The 20,507-nt window shown below is 36.8% G+C and overlaps 1 protein-coding gene across 5 annotated transcripts; it reads right to left on the bottom strand.

Moving 5' to 3' along the window:
- Positions 1-2,538: 2,538 nt before the first annotated feature.
- On the bottom strand, positions 2,539-18,749 carry LOC129882695 (uncharacterized). Of its 5 annotated transcripts, XM_055957104.1 has the most exons (6): positions 18,067-18,749; positions 16,540-16,591; positions 5,812-5,921; positions 4,774-4,860; positions 3,116-4,694; positions 2,539-3,010 (listed from the first exon to the last, which is right to left on the bottom strand). In XM_055957104.1, exons 1-6 carry the CDS (start codon positions 18,418-18,420, stop codon positions 2,838-2,840), a joined length of 2,355 nt encoding a protein of 784 aa, XP_055813079.1. In that variant the 5' UTR covers positions 18,421-18,749; the 3' UTR covers positions 2,539-2,837. The 5 variants fall into 5 exon arrangements, with proteins under 5 accessions (XP_055813079.1, XP_055813078.1, XP_055813081.1 ...); XM_055957103.1 differs by having other exon boundaries at positions 2,539-4,694; XM_055957106.1 differs by lacking the exon at positions 16,540-16,591 and having other exon boundaries at positions 2,539-4,694; positions 18,067-18,145.
- Positions 18,750-20,507: the final 1,758 nt, after the last annotated feature.

The following is a 20,507-nucleotide window of genomic DNA, read 5'->3' as shown; positions in this document are numbered from 1 at the left end:
ACCATACCCAATTAAAGATTTGGGTGGTACCTGCATAGTTGCCTCTAGTAGAGTCTTTAATATGGTTGTCAGTAAAGAAAAGACCATTATTTGAAAGACTCTTGATAAGGGCGTCTTCTTTTGCATTGCATGAGGGAAGAGGGTAGCTTCTGATTATGGCCTTAAGCTCATAGAGAGTTTGTTAAAATTTCATTCCCCGTTTTGGTAGAGATCATAATCTTAAGGTTATATATCTTCCTCTCTCAAGAGATGATTATGAATGTTGTTTCAAAGGGCATTAAAGAAGGAATTTTACTTTGTCCCCTTTGTGGGTTGTCCATCGAGCAGCACCAACACAGTCAACCCATCCTTTTTGAATATTTTGCCAAGTTTTGAACACAATCTTCTTAGTTTCATCACTTCTATTGGGGCTATGGTATTTGCCAATGACACTTTACCTCATATGTTGTTGGGATTATTACAAATCTTTCAAGTGATGCTAGCATGAAGAGCTTCATTTTAAATCTCACCTTTTTTTTATTTCCAAACCATCCTCTATCTTCCTACTTGTAACGGTGCACCAATTAACAAGATGCATTTACTCTTCTAAATCATGGTTGTCTAAATAAGTCTCTTTGAATTTTATTAATGACTTTAGTTGTTTTGATGGGGAGTTTGATGTATTGCATAACATGAGAAGAGATGTTGGTAAGAGTTGCTTTGACTAAGATTGTTCGACCAATCATGTTTAGAAACTTAGTTTTACAACCAACTAACTTATTGTTCATGTTATCAATTATAAATTGAAAATCATTGTTAGTATCTCTGATGGAACCAAGTACTTTCCAAAGCATTGCATGTTTCAATATTAAATATGCTAGAGCATGATGCAACATTCTCAGGAAAACTGAGAACAGTTGTTGGAGAAGAAGACTTTAGATTTGCTATGGTTGATTTTCCATTCTGAGTTGGCATTGATTAGCTCTAGAGAACAAGGTAAGGTCATCGGTAAAGAAAAGGTGGAAGATACTTGGGCCACTAGTGGTGCCCTTAAGTAGTGTCCAATTCTTATTTCTAACCTCAAGGTCAATATACACATAATGAAGAGATAAGGGGACATAGGATCACCTTGTCTAAGGCTGAAGGTTGTAAAGTCAATTTTCTCTTGAGTTCATATTTTTTTCATGTAATTTCAATATGAATAAGTTATATCATGTTACCATTCTAGATTAACGTTATTTGTTGACCAAAACGACGTGACATGTTCAATGATATAAGGAACAAAATAATGCTTTTGAACTAAGATTCCAAACTCTCGAAGTAGCTTTTCACATATTATGAACTTTTGATTTTATTAAGTCGATTTTGAGTTGATCTGCTAAAATCTTATTTTAAAATGAAAGTAATCGTTTATAAGGATGTGAAATACTATCATTATTATTATATAAATATATGCTCATGAATCAAAATACTAAAAAAATCACACGTATCAAATCAAACTTAGATTATTCATTTTTATCAGTTGAAATGATATCCAATGGCTGACCTCAACAAACAAATTCAAATTGATCATTCATATAAATTTGTAGTTTACTCTTTAATTTGTATAACTATTTTTATTCACATCTTTGTTCGACTAATATAAATATTATTTTACAAAAACAGGTACACATATATGCAACACACGTATTGATAAATTGATATATATATAAAGAGAGAAATGCCAAATTTTGATTTTTCTTGTGTAAGTTTTGATTTATTGGTTTTTCTACCGTATATAGATGGAAGATTTGATTTTATAGTCTATTACAAATATTACTTTATATGACATTTTTCATCGAAGATATTTGGCGGTCATATAACTAGAAAATTATATGTAAACATAGGAAATCAATTCTCCACGCACTATACTTTGAAAATTATTATTATAACTACATAGAAAGGCCATCTCACCCCTTGTCCAAAGTCTAACTGATCACTTTATCCTTTCCTTCCTCACCTCTTTTTGTTCCATGTTAAGCTTTCTATTGCTGCGGTTTACTACTGTCTTCAATAATCTGTTGACCAGATATATAACCTTCCAAAATCAAACATTGATAAATCATGCTACCAAGAGCCTTTTCTTTCCAAAGTACAGCTACTAGCCAACCAAGCATTGTTTCTCTATTTTTCTTTTTTATTAACAATAGTATCCAAGTCAGCTTGCAAATGATACCAGTTATCTCCCATCAGCACAATCACCATGTCATTTTGCCCAGAAAGAATTAGATAGAGGGCAAGAATCACCTATCCACCAGTGTTGTTGCCCACCAGATACTAGGTTAATATCTCAGCTGTTACAAAACTAGTCATCAATAAAACCAATGAGGTCCAGGCCAATCACTGATATCCATTAAAACAGAAAATAATTGTAAATCATATCTTCACTAGTCCATTTTTCGAGTGAGATCAGCTGATATTAAGATAGCTTTACATAAGAAATTAGCACCATGTACAGGTGAATTTCTCAACTGTTGCATAACTGGTAGCTAATAAAACCAATGAGTTCCAAACCACTGGTATTCATAAAAATTGACAATTGTAGCTCATATCTCTTCACAGGATTATTTTTTTTGAGAAAACAGCTGTCATTTAGATAGCATTACATAAGAAATTAGTACCATTTACAGATGCATGGAATTTGTGTTTCAGACACAAAAGCAGTTTATACCAGAAGAAAACTTAACCTGTTAACCCTAACTCTTTAAACCATATGTACCCTGCTACCCTTTAAAGGGGAGAAGCATTCCTAATTTTGTTTTTAAAAGAAAAAACTTAGAAGAAACCAGGACATGTTTCGTCAAGGATGCCACCAACATTTAGAAGTCAACAAAAAATCCAGAATCTATGGGAGGAGCTTCAGGGGACAATATGTTAAATCCTGTCAAAACTGGGGCGTCTGAAGGTCCAGAAACTAACCAATCATCATACTGAATGTCCAAATCGGTTATGTTTTCCATTAACTGAGGATGTCTACTTACCTCCGGTGTCTCTGCAGGTTTAGAATTATATACATTACCCAAACTGTTAGTTTGGCTAACAGGTGTCTCCCAACCAAAGTCAAAATCTTCGAAACTTGGAATTAAAGTATTTTCACCTTGATATCCATGCTGGGAAATATTTTGGCTATTAGATGATGATGATGATGAAATATGTTGTCTACAAAGTTCAGGTTGGCAAGAGAGAGTGTTCTCACACCTTCCAAAAGTACTTTCCATCATAACAGGGGAAGGCAAATCGCCACTTCCGGGAACTGAACTGTTTGGTGAGGTTCCCCCATCTGGCTGATTGGACAACTGGGAGACAGGGATAGTTGAATTTCCAAGAGCGGTGCCTGCATTTGCCGGGCAGGCCAGTAGATACTGGGAAGCAGTTGTATTTACAGAAGTGTTCCCTCCTTCAAGATGGAAGGCTACCGAAGTTTGCTGAGGCAAACTGTTAGCAGAGTTCCCATCTGCATACTGTTGAGAGAACATTTGGGCTTCAGATGACAGTGGGTTGTTATACATATTACCCACCTGTGACTGGGAGGATACTGAATTTTCAGAGGAAACAAGACTTTCAAATTCACTTAGAACACTAGGAAGTGTAGACAAGTGAGGTTGAGAAGGTGATGAATTAGCATATGGCAGAAAGAATGTTGGAGCTTCCGAAGACACCGAATTTGCACATACACTAACCTGTGGCTGAGAGGGAATCTGAGGTTCCATTGGTGCATAATTTGTAGATGCACCCACAAACCTAGGCTGCCTAGGTAACGGAGGTTGGAAAGAAACAGCATTAGCACCAACTACGCCAACACTGGGCTGCGAAGGGATCTCAGGCTCCATTGGTGCATAATTTGCAGGTGCACCCACAAGAGCAGGCTGCCGAGGTAGTTGATGTTGGGAAGAAACAGCATTAGGACCAAGTATCCCAGCATGGGGCTGAGAGGGTATCTGAGGTCCCATTGGTGCATAATTTGAAGGCACACCCACAAAACCAGGCTGCCTCTGTAGTGGAGGCTGGTAAGAAACAGCTATGCCAGCATTGTGCTGGGAGGAAGCAATATACTTACTGGAGCCTACAGGCCGTGAGCCACAAGGCACCTTCCACCTAGCCGCTGAAGAATGAGTTCTACCAAATTGAGGCACCGAACAAGTGTTTGGTGAATTGTATCTAGATCTATCAGTTGCAAATGCCTGTCCAGATGACCCTGCCCTTTTGAACGCTGTCCGGGTAGTAAAGAACTGGGGACCCATGTGACCAACATTGTGCCTTCTGTCCCCTGGATTAACATTAATGCTTGCATTGCGCAACTGTTGAGAGACAACATGGCTATGAAATTTGTCTCTCAGAGCAGTGGGCAGCTGTCTAGTTGAATTCGGTAACCCAGGACTGCTTGACATGGAACAAGGACGAATCGGAGCTTGTCTTAATGTTTGATTATGTGGAGGATAATTACCCAATCTCTGAATAAAACCTGGAGCTTGGTGAGCTACAGGTGGAGGAACAGATACTGAAGTACCACGGCATGGAGTGACCACTGGAAGCGCTTTATCACTTTTCCTTGTGCTTTGTCTCTGTGCTTTCCAAAACTTGTCCTTGTCAGTAGCATGACAATGGGCAGCAGTGCTGGAAATGCCAGTGCGCCAGTAGACACATGGAGCAAGTGTGTCACAAACATAACAATGGCACTGAAATTAAGAGAATAGTAATCAAAATTAATAAATTTTCACACAAACTAAATGGACTTCAAATGAAGGATAAAATTACCTGATCACAGTGCCTTTCATGGGGAGTAGAACCAAAGGGAAATTTAGCACAAAGATGTCGTGAATGGGGATAATCTCTGCAGGCAATCTGCAAAAAAGGAAGACAAGCAGAAGAAATCAACATCAAAAGACCACCTCCAAACTCCCAAGTGAGATTCGTAAATTACACCTGACAATTGAAAAAATAAATTAGTGTGAGAAAATGTGCAATAAATTAGTTCTCTTGCATGGTCTTTGCACGCAATGGGGGCTAGATTGGCCCACTATGAGCATGCACAAAGGCACATTGATGAGTTATTCAATGGCGAATGCTCTTAATTCTGCATTCAACACTTCGTACTCCACAGAAAATTGCAATGTTACTGATATTAAGAGCATTCGTCATTGAATAACTCATCAATGTGCCTTTGTGCATGCTCATAGTGGGCCAATCTAGCCCCCATTGCGTGCAAAGACCATGCAAGAGAACTATTGCAAAGCAGATATTTCACTACCAACCACAAGTTAAGCAAGCTCGACATCGGACTAGGTAACAGATGACTTGTGTATTTTTTTTTTGTAAGGTAAAATTTTATATGAGTATCAGCGTCAAGAGTATGCTATACATCAAAAGAGTTCTTACAGGTTGTGTAGAGAACTAATCAAGTCAATCATGGTCTCGACATAAAGAGAATCATGTACATTTGCCATGTTTCTCCAAAAAGATAACAAGGAAATACAATGAGACTTGAGACTAATTACATTCTCATTACAATACAATTTCCTCATTACAAAGGGTGGAATATTGCAAGACGCTGTATTGAAATCCAACTGTACTAGGGTTCAACCAGAGAGATTATGATATGTTCACACACATCAAAGCATAATGATCATGTAAGGGTGCAGTCTAATTCATCTATGTTGTTCAGGAAGTCATTGCCAAACATATAAATGGAAGAAGCAACATGATAAACTTTTCATGGTGATATGTTACTTATCAGTCCATTCTGATCTTGTCTCTCTGAAAAATAAAGCTCACTGTCACTGAAGCTTGACCTACCCCATTGTGGAGACCTCTGACCTGGCTTCCCAGATAAATGATTAGAATTTTTTTGTCGAGATAAAGGACCTTGCCCTCAAGGGAATCCATGTAACTGCAGCCATCTGGTGCTGCAATAGTAATGTGAACAGAAAATCAAAATCCTTTAAGGATCAGACCGCCATGATATCTAGAGTGTTGATTACAATAAGTTCCTAAGGAGTCATCTATCACCTACTATGTGGCACAATCAGGTCAACTCTTGTCTCCTGCCTCACCAACTCTCTCTCTCTCGTGCCTACTAGATTTTTGATTCAGAAGCCTATAACTCTAAAATCAATAAACTTATAAAAGGCTTATATTGTTCTATTGACTTGGCAATAAATATGCTCTTGTACAGATCGAGGTATGACATGGAGGCGTGAGTGACGAGGTCATTACTATCTCTCTGCTAGTTCATCTTTAACTACATGCACTGCCACTGATACTCACTTCTTCACTGATCTGATAATCCTGAACATCCACATCTTTCAAACTTGAATGATCCCTTCTCTTCTTTCGACCCATGTTTACTTGAAGGAGAAAAAAACACATCCTCTCCGAGATGAGTTAATAATCATGCATATCCATTTGAACTTGTTCATATTAATGAATAGGTTCTGGTCAGGTTACTGGCAGTATAAACTTTCAGTACATTGTAACCTTTACCGATGACTATTTTTGCTAAAATAAACTATTTTTGAAAAATGATTAATTCCACGTCTTCCACAATAATCCACAACTAAATAGGTAGCAGATCACACGAACAATCACTTGATTGTGACCGCCCCACTGTATTATTTCATCAAATGTTCTAATTTCAGGTAAATGAGATTCTTACTGCATTAATCAACCGAATGTCTTCTTCATCCATACAGGATTAGGCCCCTTTTTCTCTCCTTCATCCTTCTGAACCTTTATAAAACTTCCACCTAAAGTTGAAGCACATGTTTTTATGATATGAGTCAGAAGGATAAACTCATTGCTAGATCAATTGAACATGTTTTCCTCTGGTATTCTGGACTTCAAAAAGGGTACAGATACTATTTTCCACAGGAGTAGCAGTATTTTGTATGCATGTATCATCCTTAGAGCACATTCCATATTTTCAATCTTCCCTGTTTGACCATTCTGTACTGAACATCGTTCATTTTTCTCCCTGATTGTAGCTATACATCTTCTGAAAGCACAATAAATGATTCAGGTAAGACCTTCTTTGGCGCCTATTTCAACGAGGATTATGCTCCAGCGTATGATTTCTCTGTGGCCATTAGAAAATGTATCCACCCCATTTGTTTCGTAAATTCTCATTGTTATGTTCTTGCCTATTTCTGGGTACAGTGAGGTATTAGCTGGCTGATCCCAATTGGAGACAGGTGATGATTGATAAAATACCTGCCTTATATGAGAAAGAAGTCTTTGAAATTAGTGCCACTGCCGGCCAAACATAGTTAGTCGTCGCTGGTTACATGTTAAAGAATGGGCCATATGGAAAAGTTGATCAGCTTGAAGTCGCCTTATTGAACAAAGAATATTACCCAAGTTTATGAACAGGATAATGTATGTTTCTATCTGTTACAAAGATTGTATCTATAATCATTCTTATCTATGGTGTCCATGAGTCATCAGCTACTCTATCAGCTTGATACCAAACATGCATATCTGCATGGTGAGTTAGACAAAGAAGTTCATAAAAGAACAAACGCCTGTTTTGTCGTCTAAGATAGTCTGGTTTAGCATGTCAAGCTCATTACTTATCTTTATATATGAAACAATCTTCAGGAGCATAGTCTGGACAATACCATTCTGCAGTCATCGATCTGTATTTGTCCATAGTAAACCAGATCATTATGTTTCTATTGGCTACAGGAATTGTGTCTATACCTTGTTGTATATATTTGTTACTAGATGAACAAAAAAAGATTGAGCCACTACAGAGGCAGGTCTTTACTCATTTTCAAAACCAAAGACTTGGGAGGCTTAAAGACTCTTTGGGCACAGACGTTGCTCACTGCCTCACTCCAACTAGAGTGTAGTAATCTCTTGCTCTGCATTATGGACACAACTGGTATGACCAATAAACTCACTTAGGAAACAGAGGATCCATATCAAAACCAGGACACTACAAGCAAACTGTGGGGAAATTGAGTTATTGTCTGGATATTTCATCTGAAGCCAGTGTTAGTAAATTTCCAGAAGATCCTAATGATAGTCATTGGATGTTGTGGTATGCATCTTTCCATATACTTTTACAATATGTATCTTTCTATATACTGATATACTATTACAAAGATCACAAAACAACAAAAATTTCTATTATTCAAATGTAGGGCAGGTTGGATCTCCATCTGACAGGTGATCCATGTGCCGCTACAGTGTATCGATTGGCAGAACCTAAATCTCTTGAAAAAAGTAAAGAGGCATGATGTGGTCCCGAAGCTAACTATAGAACAATGACCTAGGCAATATGTAAGCTTAAGTGATCGAGCAGTTAATCCGGTTTAAATTTGAAAAAGTAAAGCAAATGAAAATGTTTTGTCACAATCAAACTGTGAACTGCATTGCATATAATACCGTAATTCACAAAGAACTAAACACAATGAGATCAATTGTCACTTTAACAATACGAAAATACTCCTCAAAATTATCTCTGCCAACCTTTTCATCTCTACCAATTTTGTTGTTTCAAATGATCAGTTTGCATACATGTTTATCAAAGCGCCCTGAGGTCCAGGTTTGGATATAAACTGGAGAAAGAGTCACTTATATCCTATTAATGAAGTTGCAAATATGAACTGGTTGTCAATGATTCTGGGTGTTGGAGACCTGCCAACTGCTTATCTTGGAATGCCCTTAGGTGCCATGTCCAAGGAGGTCTGGAACTCAGTTGTGGAGAAATGTGAAAAGAAACTAACAGTTGGAAAGCCTAGTACCTGTCTGAGGAAGGATCACTCTTATAAACTCAGTGCTTGATGCACTCCCTATGACATCACTCTTTCCCATTCCGGTGGGGTTTACTAAGAGATTGGACAATATTAGAAGGGATCTCTTTTTTTTTTTGGAGAATGGTAACAGTTAATCTATATATTCACAGGTACACTACATCCAAAAAAATGTAGTTTCCCTTCAAAAGTATTACAAACTAAATATTCTTACCCCCTAACATTACTATATCTTACAAGTAATCTAAGACATCAAAAATATCTTCTGCTTGGGCTAAGATATTCTGTTTACCAACAATAATACGAGGCTAGACAATTCATCTTAAAGTTGTAGGACATTCTGCTTGTCTTCAAAACACCTCTGATTTCTTTCCTTGTACACTGTCCACCATATACATGTTGGGACAATCTTTCATCTCTCCTCCTGTGTTGCTGCATTGCCATCACTGTTCCAACTATTTAGGACTCCTCTAATGCTCCATGGTTTCACCCAGTTAATCTTTCTTAAACAGACAAACATTCTCCACAGTTGTTCTATCCATTTGCAGTGTAAAAAGAGATGGTTAATTGTCTCCACTTGTCCCCCACACAAGAGACATCTTGAGTATAATTGAAATTCTCTTTTGATTCAGATTTTCATGTGTCAATACTGATTCCTTTGCCAAAAGCCAGGTGAAGCAGATCACCTTGTATGGGACTTTGGTCTTCCATATCATCTTCAAGGCCAGTTCTCCTCCCTAAAGTTTGATATGTTCAGTTCCATGTATGCTGAAATGACCAAAAAAATACTTGTTCCCCTCTTTTCTTCCAGACCATTATATCCCTTTCTTCAGACAGATTGTTGAGATTAGCCATTGTGGTATAGAAAGCTGCCACTCAGCCCCCACTTCCCTGTCATTGAGATTCATTCTGAAATTTAGATTTCAACCCCGCCCCATCCACATTCCAGCAACAGTGGCATGTTGCTGAAGACACAGTATATAGGTCTGAATATTGTCGCTTAAATGGTGCCTGCCCTATCCAGTTATCATTCCAAAAGGATACCTTCAGCCCAGCAACAGTGGCATGTTGCTGAAGACACAAAGTATATAGGTCTGCATATTGTAGCTTAAATGGTGCCTGCCCTATCCAGTTATCATTCCAAAAGGATACCTTCAGCCCATTTCCTACCTTGTAGTTAATCCTTGCCTTCATCATTGACCACAAGTTCTTGATAGCCCTCCAAACTGCCCACTCCTCCTGCTTTCTTACCCAAAAGTCAGCTCCTCTCAGTAAACCAAATGAAAGTTATTCTTATCCAGTTATCCTCAGTTCCTTGCCATTGCTGGAGCTGGGAATATGGACATCATGTAAATAGGAAGAACATCTAGGACACTATTAGCCAAAGTAAGTCTGCCACCCCTAGATAAGTACCGACTCTTCCAGTTTGTCAATCTCTTCTCACACTTCTCCATAACACCATTCCAGATTAGAAGAGATTTCTTATGGAAGGAAACAAAGAGAAGAAAGCTTTCCATATAGTTAAGTAGAGGTCTGCTTTACTTGGCAGAATGCAAGGTGGACTAGGAACTAGGAATCTAAAGTTGCACAACAAAGGTCTCAAACTAAAATGGTTATGGAGATATTCATAAGAGTCCCCATCCTTTTGGAGTGGTATAATCAGAGCTAAATATGAGGAAGACAACTGTTGGATGACTAATGAAGTGCACTCTTCTTATGGAGTCCGCTAATGGAGATCTTGTTTTGAGTAAAGGTAACTTTGTATTCACAAAAAACATGATGAGGTTCATTTTACAACCCACACACTGTGTGCACTTTCCTCAATGAGGACTATACAAAAAACTTTACAAGTTACCTATGAAATCAACTAGATTTACTGTATCCCCCACCATATCATGTTTACACCAAAAATAAAGTAAAGGCATTGGATTTTAATCTTCTGAATGTTGGCCCCTTTGCCTTCAAAATGTCTGGTATTTCTCTCCTTCCACAATGTCCAACAGACAAAAGCTGGGATGGTCTTCCACCAATCTTCACTAGGTTCCTCTTCTGCCAATACCTTTCAACTATTGAGTAATTCCACGGTGGACTTAGGCATTACTCAATTGACTCCTAGGATACATAGGAACATGTTCCACAGATTTGTAGCTGCTTCGCAATGAAGTTGTTTACCTCTGCTTCTTGATTGCACATAAAACACCTTGAACAAATCTGGAAACCTCTTCCTTGTAACACTTCATGTGTTAGACATGCTTTACTTATCACCAACCAAGTAAAACAAGATATTGTTAATGGGCTTTTAACCTTCCAAATTAGCTTCCAGGGCCAAACTTCTGTATTGACTTGGCTATAGTTCCTCCCCCAGTAGCTCACTGAAAAGACCCCTTTGTTGTGTAGTAACAAGGCAGGCTTGTCTGCTTTAGTGGCAATACCTGACAAACTATGCAGCACCTGAAGAAGCCTAGCAATCTCAGTCGATTCCCAATCATTTCGTGCTCTTCAAAAGATCAAATTCCAACCATGGGGGCTCCACACCTGTGAGAGGGAAGAGACTTCTCAAGTTCTCTTCCCCAACCCAATGCTCACTCCAGAAATCGACTTTCACTCTGTTGCCCACTTGGAAGGAAACGTTGTTGTAGAACTGAGACCACAACCTCTTAATGGTTTTCCAAACAATGCATCACAAGGTGCCCATGAAGGTGAGCAATGGGTACAAACCGTTCTTGCATTTTTTTTTATGGTAGATATCGGCTAAGATAGTCGGTGCGTGAGGAAAGTACTTTACCTTCTCTTGGCTAAGAATGTCATGAAAGATGGTATGAGCAACCATAATAATCAGAGTGTTGATAGAGAGACTCAGACCCTAAGGGAACACCATAGTTCCCAACAACCCAATGGCAAACGCTAAAGGCCGAGTCCGGTCCCATTCCTGGTAGGATCGAAATTCTTAGGAGAAGTTCACAAAGTTGCTTTTCTGTCCAAACCGGTCATAAAGATCTTTGAGGGAGATGCTCGGCCCATGAACCCTTGGCTTGAGATAAAAGTGTCCACAAACATTTGGTCTACCGGTGAATCATGTGGTGACACTTTTAATGCATAAAAGCTCCAAAGAGTCACCAAAACCCTTACCCAGATCTTTGAATTTTAAAAAAAAAAAACTATTTAAGCCTTTTAGAATTTAATAACCACATGGGTCGAGCATCTCCTTCAAAGATCTTTATGACCGGTTTGGACAGAAAAGCAACTTTGTGAACTTCTCCAAAGAATTTTGATCCTAGCGGAAATGGGACTGAACACGAGCTTTAGCGTTTGCCATTGGGTTGTTGGGAACTATTGTGTTCCCTCAGGGTCTAAGTCTCTCTATCAACACTCAGATTATTATGGATCTTTCATGGCATTCCAAGCCAAGAGACGATAAAGTACAATCCTCTTGCACCGACCATCTTAGCTGACATCTACATGCCTTAGGAAGATGCAAGAACGGGCACAATTACATTCGGGGTGTAATCTACTCCTTCAATGGTGGATAGTCAGCCATTTGATCAAAGTGGAAGGAACAAAAGACCTCCACACCCAGGATGGGAGAAATGGTCTTTTGGGTCTTAACGAAAGGTTATATTGGAGAGATTTCGAAGGAAAGAAAATCAAGGAGATTTGGGCTTGAATCTTTTCAAAATTGAGAGAGATGACATACAATGGATGTTCAAAAAGTTCATCTCCAAGACCATCGCAGTCCGAGGTGATAGACTTTCGTTCTTACCACTCACAGGTATTTAAGGAATCCGACCATATGCACCTCTCTAAGTCATCAGACAATTTAGAAGTAGACAATCCATAACCCAGTTGGACATACGAGTGTCTATGTTTTCAACCATGAGATGACAAAGTCCCGAAAGCGGGAGAATCCCAAGGGAATGGAAGAATTACAAGAAGTTGCCTTTGAAACTATCGCCAAAGACAGGTTCAATGTCGAGTATGACGAAGGGTACAAAGCATGGTAAACAAAGACTTACAGAGTCTCGCATTTATAGTACCAAACATCTACGGTAGCATTGAGGACAAGGAGTCGAAGCACATAGAGCTACAACAAGTTCGGAAATAATCATCATTAGAAATGCAAAACGCTTCTCTCCAAAAACAAGAGGAAGACAAACACACCATAGAAAGTCTAACTTAGGAGCTAGAAACCTAAGGAAAGGTATGAGGGAACTTGACATGAGAATGGAGGAGCAAAAAAGAAGGGAGGTTCCAAACATGGGAGGAGAAGGGTCGCAGGTACAATGGCTATTTTCTGATGAACCAGTATGCACTCCGGAACACCATAGGGCAATCCACGAGAGGCCGAGCCAATGAAGGGCCATCCAGAGCATCTCAATAATTTTCGCCCCTGCGTAGGTTTGCTTTTTATGTATTTTTTTTACATACATTCCTTTATTTGCCCTTACATGGTCCTATTGCTTTATGTATTTCCCTTCCCCTAAATGTGCCCCCTATTTCATTTCGCTTTGTATACTCCTTGAAGGAGTGTTTTGACTTTTGATTATATATCTGAAGCTTATATTTTTGAGTCAATGGAATGATCTAATTACGGCCCATGTCTTTCAAATCGTTAGGCCTACCCTACCCTTGACAAAAAAAGAGTCACATATTTGTTAAGGACACATTATGTAGTTGTTTATGTGCTACAACTGCTTTATGTGATTATGTTGCTTTGTTTAAGGAAAAACTAATCTACTCTTCTTCGAAAATATTTTCTAGTATCAAACGTCCATCCAAATACTCTTCGAGTCTTGAGTTTCCCAAGAAAAATTAGAACCTTTTACTCTTTAAATTCTAAATCCTATTCTCTCATCTCAGGAAAAGTTGAACTTGCCACCCTCAAAAATGGGAGAGAGATTTGAGTTTAACTATTGATGAAGTCGGAAAGGCTCTTTTAAGATGGATGGAGGAAATGGATCGAAAGGTCGTTGAGGTCGAAAGACAAACAAAAAGAGGCCAAGGAGGTTATTCTTGATCAAAGTTATGTAAGTGGAAGCGAAAAATCACTGCAATGAAAGAAGTATTGGCTAAAGTTAACATGTTGGTTCAGGCCTTAAGCCAACAAGGCCCCCAAAATCACCCGAGACTGTGTCCAAGAACTTAAGGAAGTGCTTCATGGATGCACTTCCATCATAGAAGACATTAGGGAAGTGCTTCATGGATGCACTTCCATCATAGAAGACATGGAGGAAATAAAGGAGATTGATGAAGAAGAAAACGAGACGGACAAAGAACCCAATCAAATAGAATAGATTGTTCCGTCAGAGAAAAGAAGTCAAAGAAGAAAATTAAGTGTTTCATCCTGGCTATACTGATTCAGGTAAGGGGACGAAAGGATCACTTTCTAGGTGAACTTCAGAGATTATTATGATGGCCCAAAGGTCATCCTATGCTCCACCATCTACTAGACTTTGCAAGCTATGGGTATCCTCAATACCATTGAGGGAACAGATTATAAGGCTACCCCGAGAACAAGCACAAGAGATGTGCTTACAACATGGATCAACAAGGCCATACTACTGATGGGTGTCAGGAATTGAGGACTATTATCTATGGGATGATCAGCAGTGGCAAGATTAGCCTTATGTATGGCCCTTTTATCCTTGCTTGTGAAACCAAGTTATAGCAGGGAACCCCATCATCGAAGATGTTCTGATTCATCACCACAATTTCACTGTCTTTGCGGAGTCTTACTTGGACATTTGTAAGAAGTTGGTGAGCGGAAAGATTTTGACTCCCGTAGAAAGCAAGAAAAGAAAGATTCCCTCTACATGGCGCGAGGATTATGGGGTTTGCCTTTATTGTGGTACAACGGGTCATGACATTGAGGAATGTCAGGTTTTCAGAGTTGATTTGGAGCGCCTCACCAATACAGGGAAGATCAAGATTGAGTTCCCATTGTATTATCCTTGAAGAAGAATCAACTGTCATTTGGAGAAGCCTCGAGGGAGACACATATTTTATTATGAAGTTATTGTTATTTCCCTTTTCCTTGTAATCAGTGAAGGATGAAATTTCAAAAAGTATCCTTGTACAAAGTTCAAACAACGTAAAGCCTGAATTTTCCTTTGTGAGATTACGTAAGCAGCCTTTCAAGGCCCAGCCCCTATCTTTGAAAAACTTTATTTTTCCTTCATTCTATAAGGAAATTAGGGAATATCATCAAAGGATATCGAAAGTACAATGGTTGAAGGTGTGAGAAAATTGGGGCTCAACACAAGTCAACCTTCCTAGTATATACCAAATTCTAAATCAAACGAGCAATTCTTGTCCATGTAGTCCTTTTTTCCTCTGTCGAATAGCTCATCTTTAAAATAAAGCAACATCTATGTGCTTACTTCTTGTTGTATAGTTTGCATTATTAGTTATTAACAGGATCTAACATATTTGCTTTCTGAGTTATTTTTCTTCTATCAGGTAATTTAGATAATTAATCTATGTTGAAAATTGGTCGAGCATTCCTATTTTAAAGTAAGTTTAGGTTGTAAACTCCTGAATCAAGACAATCAAGAGATAGTTCACCGACCTTGGAAACACATTTGAAAAGTGCAGATACCTTTCAAGGTCTCTTGTTTCACATGGTTATTAGAAAATGAAGTTGTTTTGACCCAAGATAGTCTTAGCAGGATCCCCATTTGTTCAAGATGCTATCTTTGAGGGGAGAAAAATTGAGACAGTGAGCCATTTATTACTTAGGCAAGATGATGAAGCAACCATGAACATTATGACTACTAAAACAACAACAACCACCACTTACCCAATGTAATCCCACAAGTGGGGTCTGAAAAAGGTAGAGTGTACTCAAACCTTACCCCTAACTCGTAGTCATAGAGAATTTATTTCTGATAAAGCCCCGACTTAAATAAAGCATTTTAAAGCAGTTTGAAAAAGGGAATACAAAACTGAAAGCAGTAACAACAGTGAAATAATGTGACATAGAGAGCAGTACACAACACAGAGAAGAAAGATAGTAACGACAATGAAATAATGCGATAAAACGAAGCACAAAAGCACAAGTGATAACACCAAAACCAAAGAACAAAAAACTACAAGAATAGTGCTAATACTATTGGTAAGAAAGTAGTTACAAGTACTAACACCAAGCCTATCTCTCAGGAAAGCAAGAGAACGCTCAACTACCCAATAATCTTCTACCCTACTCTACGACCTCCAAATCCTCTTGTATACTGGCAACAAAATTATGACTACAGAAAATTCAAGAAAAGTTCCAAATTAACAACCATACTAATCCCTAGTTGCTTGTAAGAATACAAAAGCAACCGACTGGAAAGAATCATAATGGCTTACCATTTAAGCATAACCTTATTGCTACAATTGTAAAGATGAGGATTTTGAGGAAAAAGCCTTAACCAGCATAAACAAAAGATGTATCTCACTTGAGCTTTGCCTTAATAAAAATGTATGTCTAACAAATGAAGCAGAGGTGGTGTGACAATGAGTTAAAAAACAAAAAGGAACTTACCCCAACATGAAAAGGTGTACTCTAACTTGGGAAAAGGCTTGAGAGAGAGAGAGAGAATCTGGTAGTGTAACAAGCTAGAAAATGAAACAGTGCTTAATGGCCGTGAAGAAACATATTGTTAGTCTGAATCAACACAAACCCTTTGAGGTAACAAAGAATAAGATTAAGGAAATACATAAAGAACACCTCTATGTCTATTAATATGATACCACTAGTTAGCTAATGCAGATAAATCATAAAGACAACCTGACACTTCCATAAACGAGCGCAAGTGTGGAAACCCCAGACCCAATGTTGACTGAATTTGAAAAACAAAAATCCACATTAGAAGATCTCTTTTGCCGCTAATTGTTTAAAATTCCAGAATGCATACTAGTTTGACATGTGCTTTCTGGTTTCACGCAAATAAAAACAATTCCAGAACAAAAGTGAATTGTAATGCAAAGGCAATTTTAACATTGAGCTCAACTAAAACCGAGAGAAAAAATGACACAAATGTATCATACAAAAGAAATGAGTGGAAAGAACAAGTAGTGTTTAGATACAAAAGTTCCACCATTTTCTGCTTCCCTATCTAGAAAAGGAAGAAAAAAAGACAATGAGGTCTTAGGTTTAATGCAAAAAAACTAGGTGATATCTTCCCATCTATCCAAGCTTGCTGGACGGAGTACCTGTCCTAGTGAGAGGTAATAGTTAGCCTATGGAATTAGTCGAGGTGTGCACTAGTTGGTCCAAACATCACGGTTATAAAAAAAGACATTCCATAGGATAAACTTGCCTGGAAAATCCTCCTAGGGAAGACCTAAATGAGAACCCAAAGTATCTTTCCAATTTGTACTAAAAAGAAATATAGTTGTAGGTGTAGCTAAGGAGATAGGCCATCTAATAACTAACACAGTGAAGGGTCTCTCTTCCCACCCAGCCTGGCATTCTCCATTGGACCTTTGTAGTTTAGCTTTGTTCTCCAATCTTAAGCCTCAACTTTTCATGTCAAACTCTCTACATATCCCCCCCCCACACCCACACACACAGTACACAGACACGCCACTTTATCTACTATATGGGACCCCCGCCTTCCGTTGTACTTTTTGATGACATGTAGAAAGAGGTTTCTTATTTAAGATCCTTCTTTTTTATTATTGGTAATTTCTTAATTTAAGGGCTTGTTTGGCAGGAGGGATAAAGGATTACTAATCCCAGATTAATTTTAGGAAGAGTTTATCCTATGTTTGATTGGGATAAAATCGCGGAATAACTTATCTCGAGATTGTACTGTTACTAATATCCCACATTGAGGGTGGGATAATAATCCTGAAATAACTAATCCGGAGATAACTTGTTCCCAACTAACGAGCCGTAAGATCTTTATGATTTTAAAAGCTAGGGAACTTCAACAAGGGTTTAGATGAAAAGATTAATTTTTTTCTGTCATTCACAGAATTAAAATAATACATGATTGTTCAGTTTCACCAGAACAAGTTTCCAGCAAATGTTAGAAGATCCTGTCAAGAAATCTAATAGTAAAATTATAAACTATTTTAAGGAAATGAGCACAAACTATCATATCTCTGAAACTCCACAAGTTCATAATCTTCCATCTATTATTTTGTATTTTCATTCCCTTTGCAATTTTGTTATGTCTTTTTTTACTACTAAATTAAAACTTTCCAGCATAAATCAAGACACTTGTTGAAGCAAATGAAACAGACACTGGAGCAATTGGGTAACATAAAAAACAAAAATAAGAAGGTGTTATCTTGTAAAACTTAGTACCTGACCCTTTTCGCTTACAACAAGCAAATCATCAGAATCATCACCTCTATCATTGTTAACTTCAACAGGCTTATCTGGGTCTTCCTCCAAAACCACACAATCATCATCGTCATCATTCGCATTGGTTAATGCCTTCAAATTTTGCTTTGGATTCATAATAACTTCCCCCACCACTACAACATCGTCAGAATCATCTTTGCTACGTCCATCCCCTCCTTCACCCAAAAGTTCCGTTATCCAGTCATAGTCATCGCTCCCTTTACCGCCCCCACCATCGCCACCTCTGCTTTTCACAAAACCCACTTCTTCATCTGAACTTATATCCAATATCACTCTCTCCGGATCATCCATCATTGCGTGCGTGACCCAAATTCTCACAATTTCTTGAAATCCCCCAAAATCTTTACATACCAAGATTTTTTTAGAAAAAACACAAGACTAGGGTTTGTTGAACAATTGCAACAGAGAAATTCCGCTGTCAGAGGTGAATAGGAAGTGAGGGGAGGCAAGTGAATAATGATGATAAATTGAAAAGTAAAAGTGATTGGAACCCTAATATACACAAATTTGGAAGGGAAATAGATATTGAATGAAGGAGCTTTTTGCTCATTCTCACTCCTTTCTACTCTCTAGTTTTTGATTTTTCTGCGTTGAGTTTTTTGGTTCGTTGAGTCACGAACCAGGTAAATTGCCAGATGCTCTTTACCCATTCTCTCCTGATTTTATTATATAATTTTTTTAAAAAAAATATTTATTTTAATATTGTGGACAATTTCGAAAATAATAAATTTTACTAAATATATTATTATTGTTTTAAATTAACGCCACAGGTTCTCCCTCTGCTCTTAATAGTTCTGGATCGAGAAAATTTGTTTGTTTTTTTGTTTGGTAGAAAGAGAGAAAGTATTATTTATTGGCGAAAGTACTTGTACTCTATCATTTATTTATATAATCATGGTAGGACCCAAGTAAAAGATATGGAAAATTCTCCTCAACTGTAACGTTATTTTGACGTTACAATGTTCCGACTTTTTATCCAAGTCACAAGTCCTCAACAGGTTGAGAACCTCTCATAATTCAAATAGACAATAGTGTATGTGTTACTAATTCTATGGATTAATTAATGAGTTTAAAGTATTTATACAGTTAATCAATTATTAGGTAAAAAAATATTTTGATAAAGTATTTAGTTGATGATTTATTTATATTATAATAAAATATTAATAAAGATAATGCAATCAAAATAACAAAACAGAATACTTATCAATAATATCATAGATAGATCTATCTTCATATATATATATAGGTATCTCCATGAATAGAGATAAAGATAGGAATCCATTTAGATTGATAGACTATTTTTTTCTTTTTTTTTGATTGATTACCTTTTATCATTTGTAAAAAAAATATCAAGTGAGATACAAATATTAACGAAATTTATCACTTTGCATCTTCATATTGAGAAGTTATGTAATAAACTTTAATTCATCATTTTAAAAATATTATATTTAATTATTATTTTTCATATTTTTTATATATTTATTGCTAGACGAGTTGACGTGATACACACGCACAACTTTAAAAGCATAAAGATTCTTTAAAATGTTAGATTGAACTTTTTTTCCTTCCTCAAATAATTGTAATTTAATTATTATCTTAATATTTAGAATTTTTAAAATTAATTAAAGTTATAACTATTAATTCTTTACTTATTTATAATAGGTAAGAACTCCTAATACTTAGTGCTTAAAATTGACTAAATTCTTCTTATTTGAACTATATTAAAAGTCATAATATTTATATTTTAAAATTAATATGTTTACCTTATGTAAATCTTATTTTAATTGTGGTAATTGGTAAACAATTTTAAAAAAAAAAAATTAAAGAAAGAGGTTCACTTTTTCTAAATAACTTTGTAACATTTCTTTTTGAAACTCTTGTCTTTTAGATAGATATAACATTTATGTTGACATCAGTAGCTATTTTTTAATATAGTTTTATTGGTATATAGTTTTATTGGTTGACATATGTACATACACTAAATTAGCATTATTTTAAAAGTATGAAGATAGTTAGAAATGTTGATTGAACTTTTGTCATTCATTAAAAGACTATAAATAGACAAAAAATTTATTTGCTATTTTCCTCAAATAATGATTATTTAATTATTATCATAATATTTAGGACTCTAAAATTAATTAAAAGTATAACGATTAAATACTTACTTACTTGTAATAGATAAGAACTCCTACTATTATATTTTAAAATTAACAAAAATTGTGTTTCTTACCTCATTCCTTAATTAAGCTATATTAAAGTTCTAACATTTAAGACTTTAAAATCAATATTTTTACCTTATGAAATCTCATGCATGAAGCTACTTTCAATGATTATATACATGGATTATGATTAGAAGATTCAATGATTTTCAAGTATTTCAT

The sequence above is a fragment of the Solanum dulcamara genome, chromosome 3, assembly GCF_947179165.1.
Source record: "Solanum dulcamara chromosome 3, daSolDulc1.2, whole genome shotgun sequence".
In the NCBI taxonomy this organism is placed as follows: domain Eukaryota; kingdom Viridiplantae; phylum Streptophyta; class Magnoliopsida; order Solanales; family Solanaceae; genus Solanum; species Solanum dulcamara.
The sequence above is the reverse complement of the archived record's forward strand: the minus strand, read 5'-3'. Positions and strand labels throughout refer to the sequence as shown.

What these genes read in the sequence shown, in the direction of transcription:
- LOC129882695 (XM_055957103.1), bottom strand. Translation starts at nt 18,420, where the DNA reads ATGATGGATGATCCGGAGAGAGTGATATTGGATATAAGTTCAGATGAA. An exon ending in CTCGTTTATGGAAGTGTCAG is followed by an intron (nt 5,922 to 16,539) that starts GTTGTCTTTATG and finishes TTACTATTGCAG; the next exon opens with CACCAGATGGCTGCAGTTAC. An exon ending in ATGAAAGGCACTGTGATCAG is followed by an intron (nt 4,695 to 4,773) that starts GTAATTTTATCC and finishes TCTTAATTTCAG; the next exon opens with TGCCATTGTTATGTTTGTGA.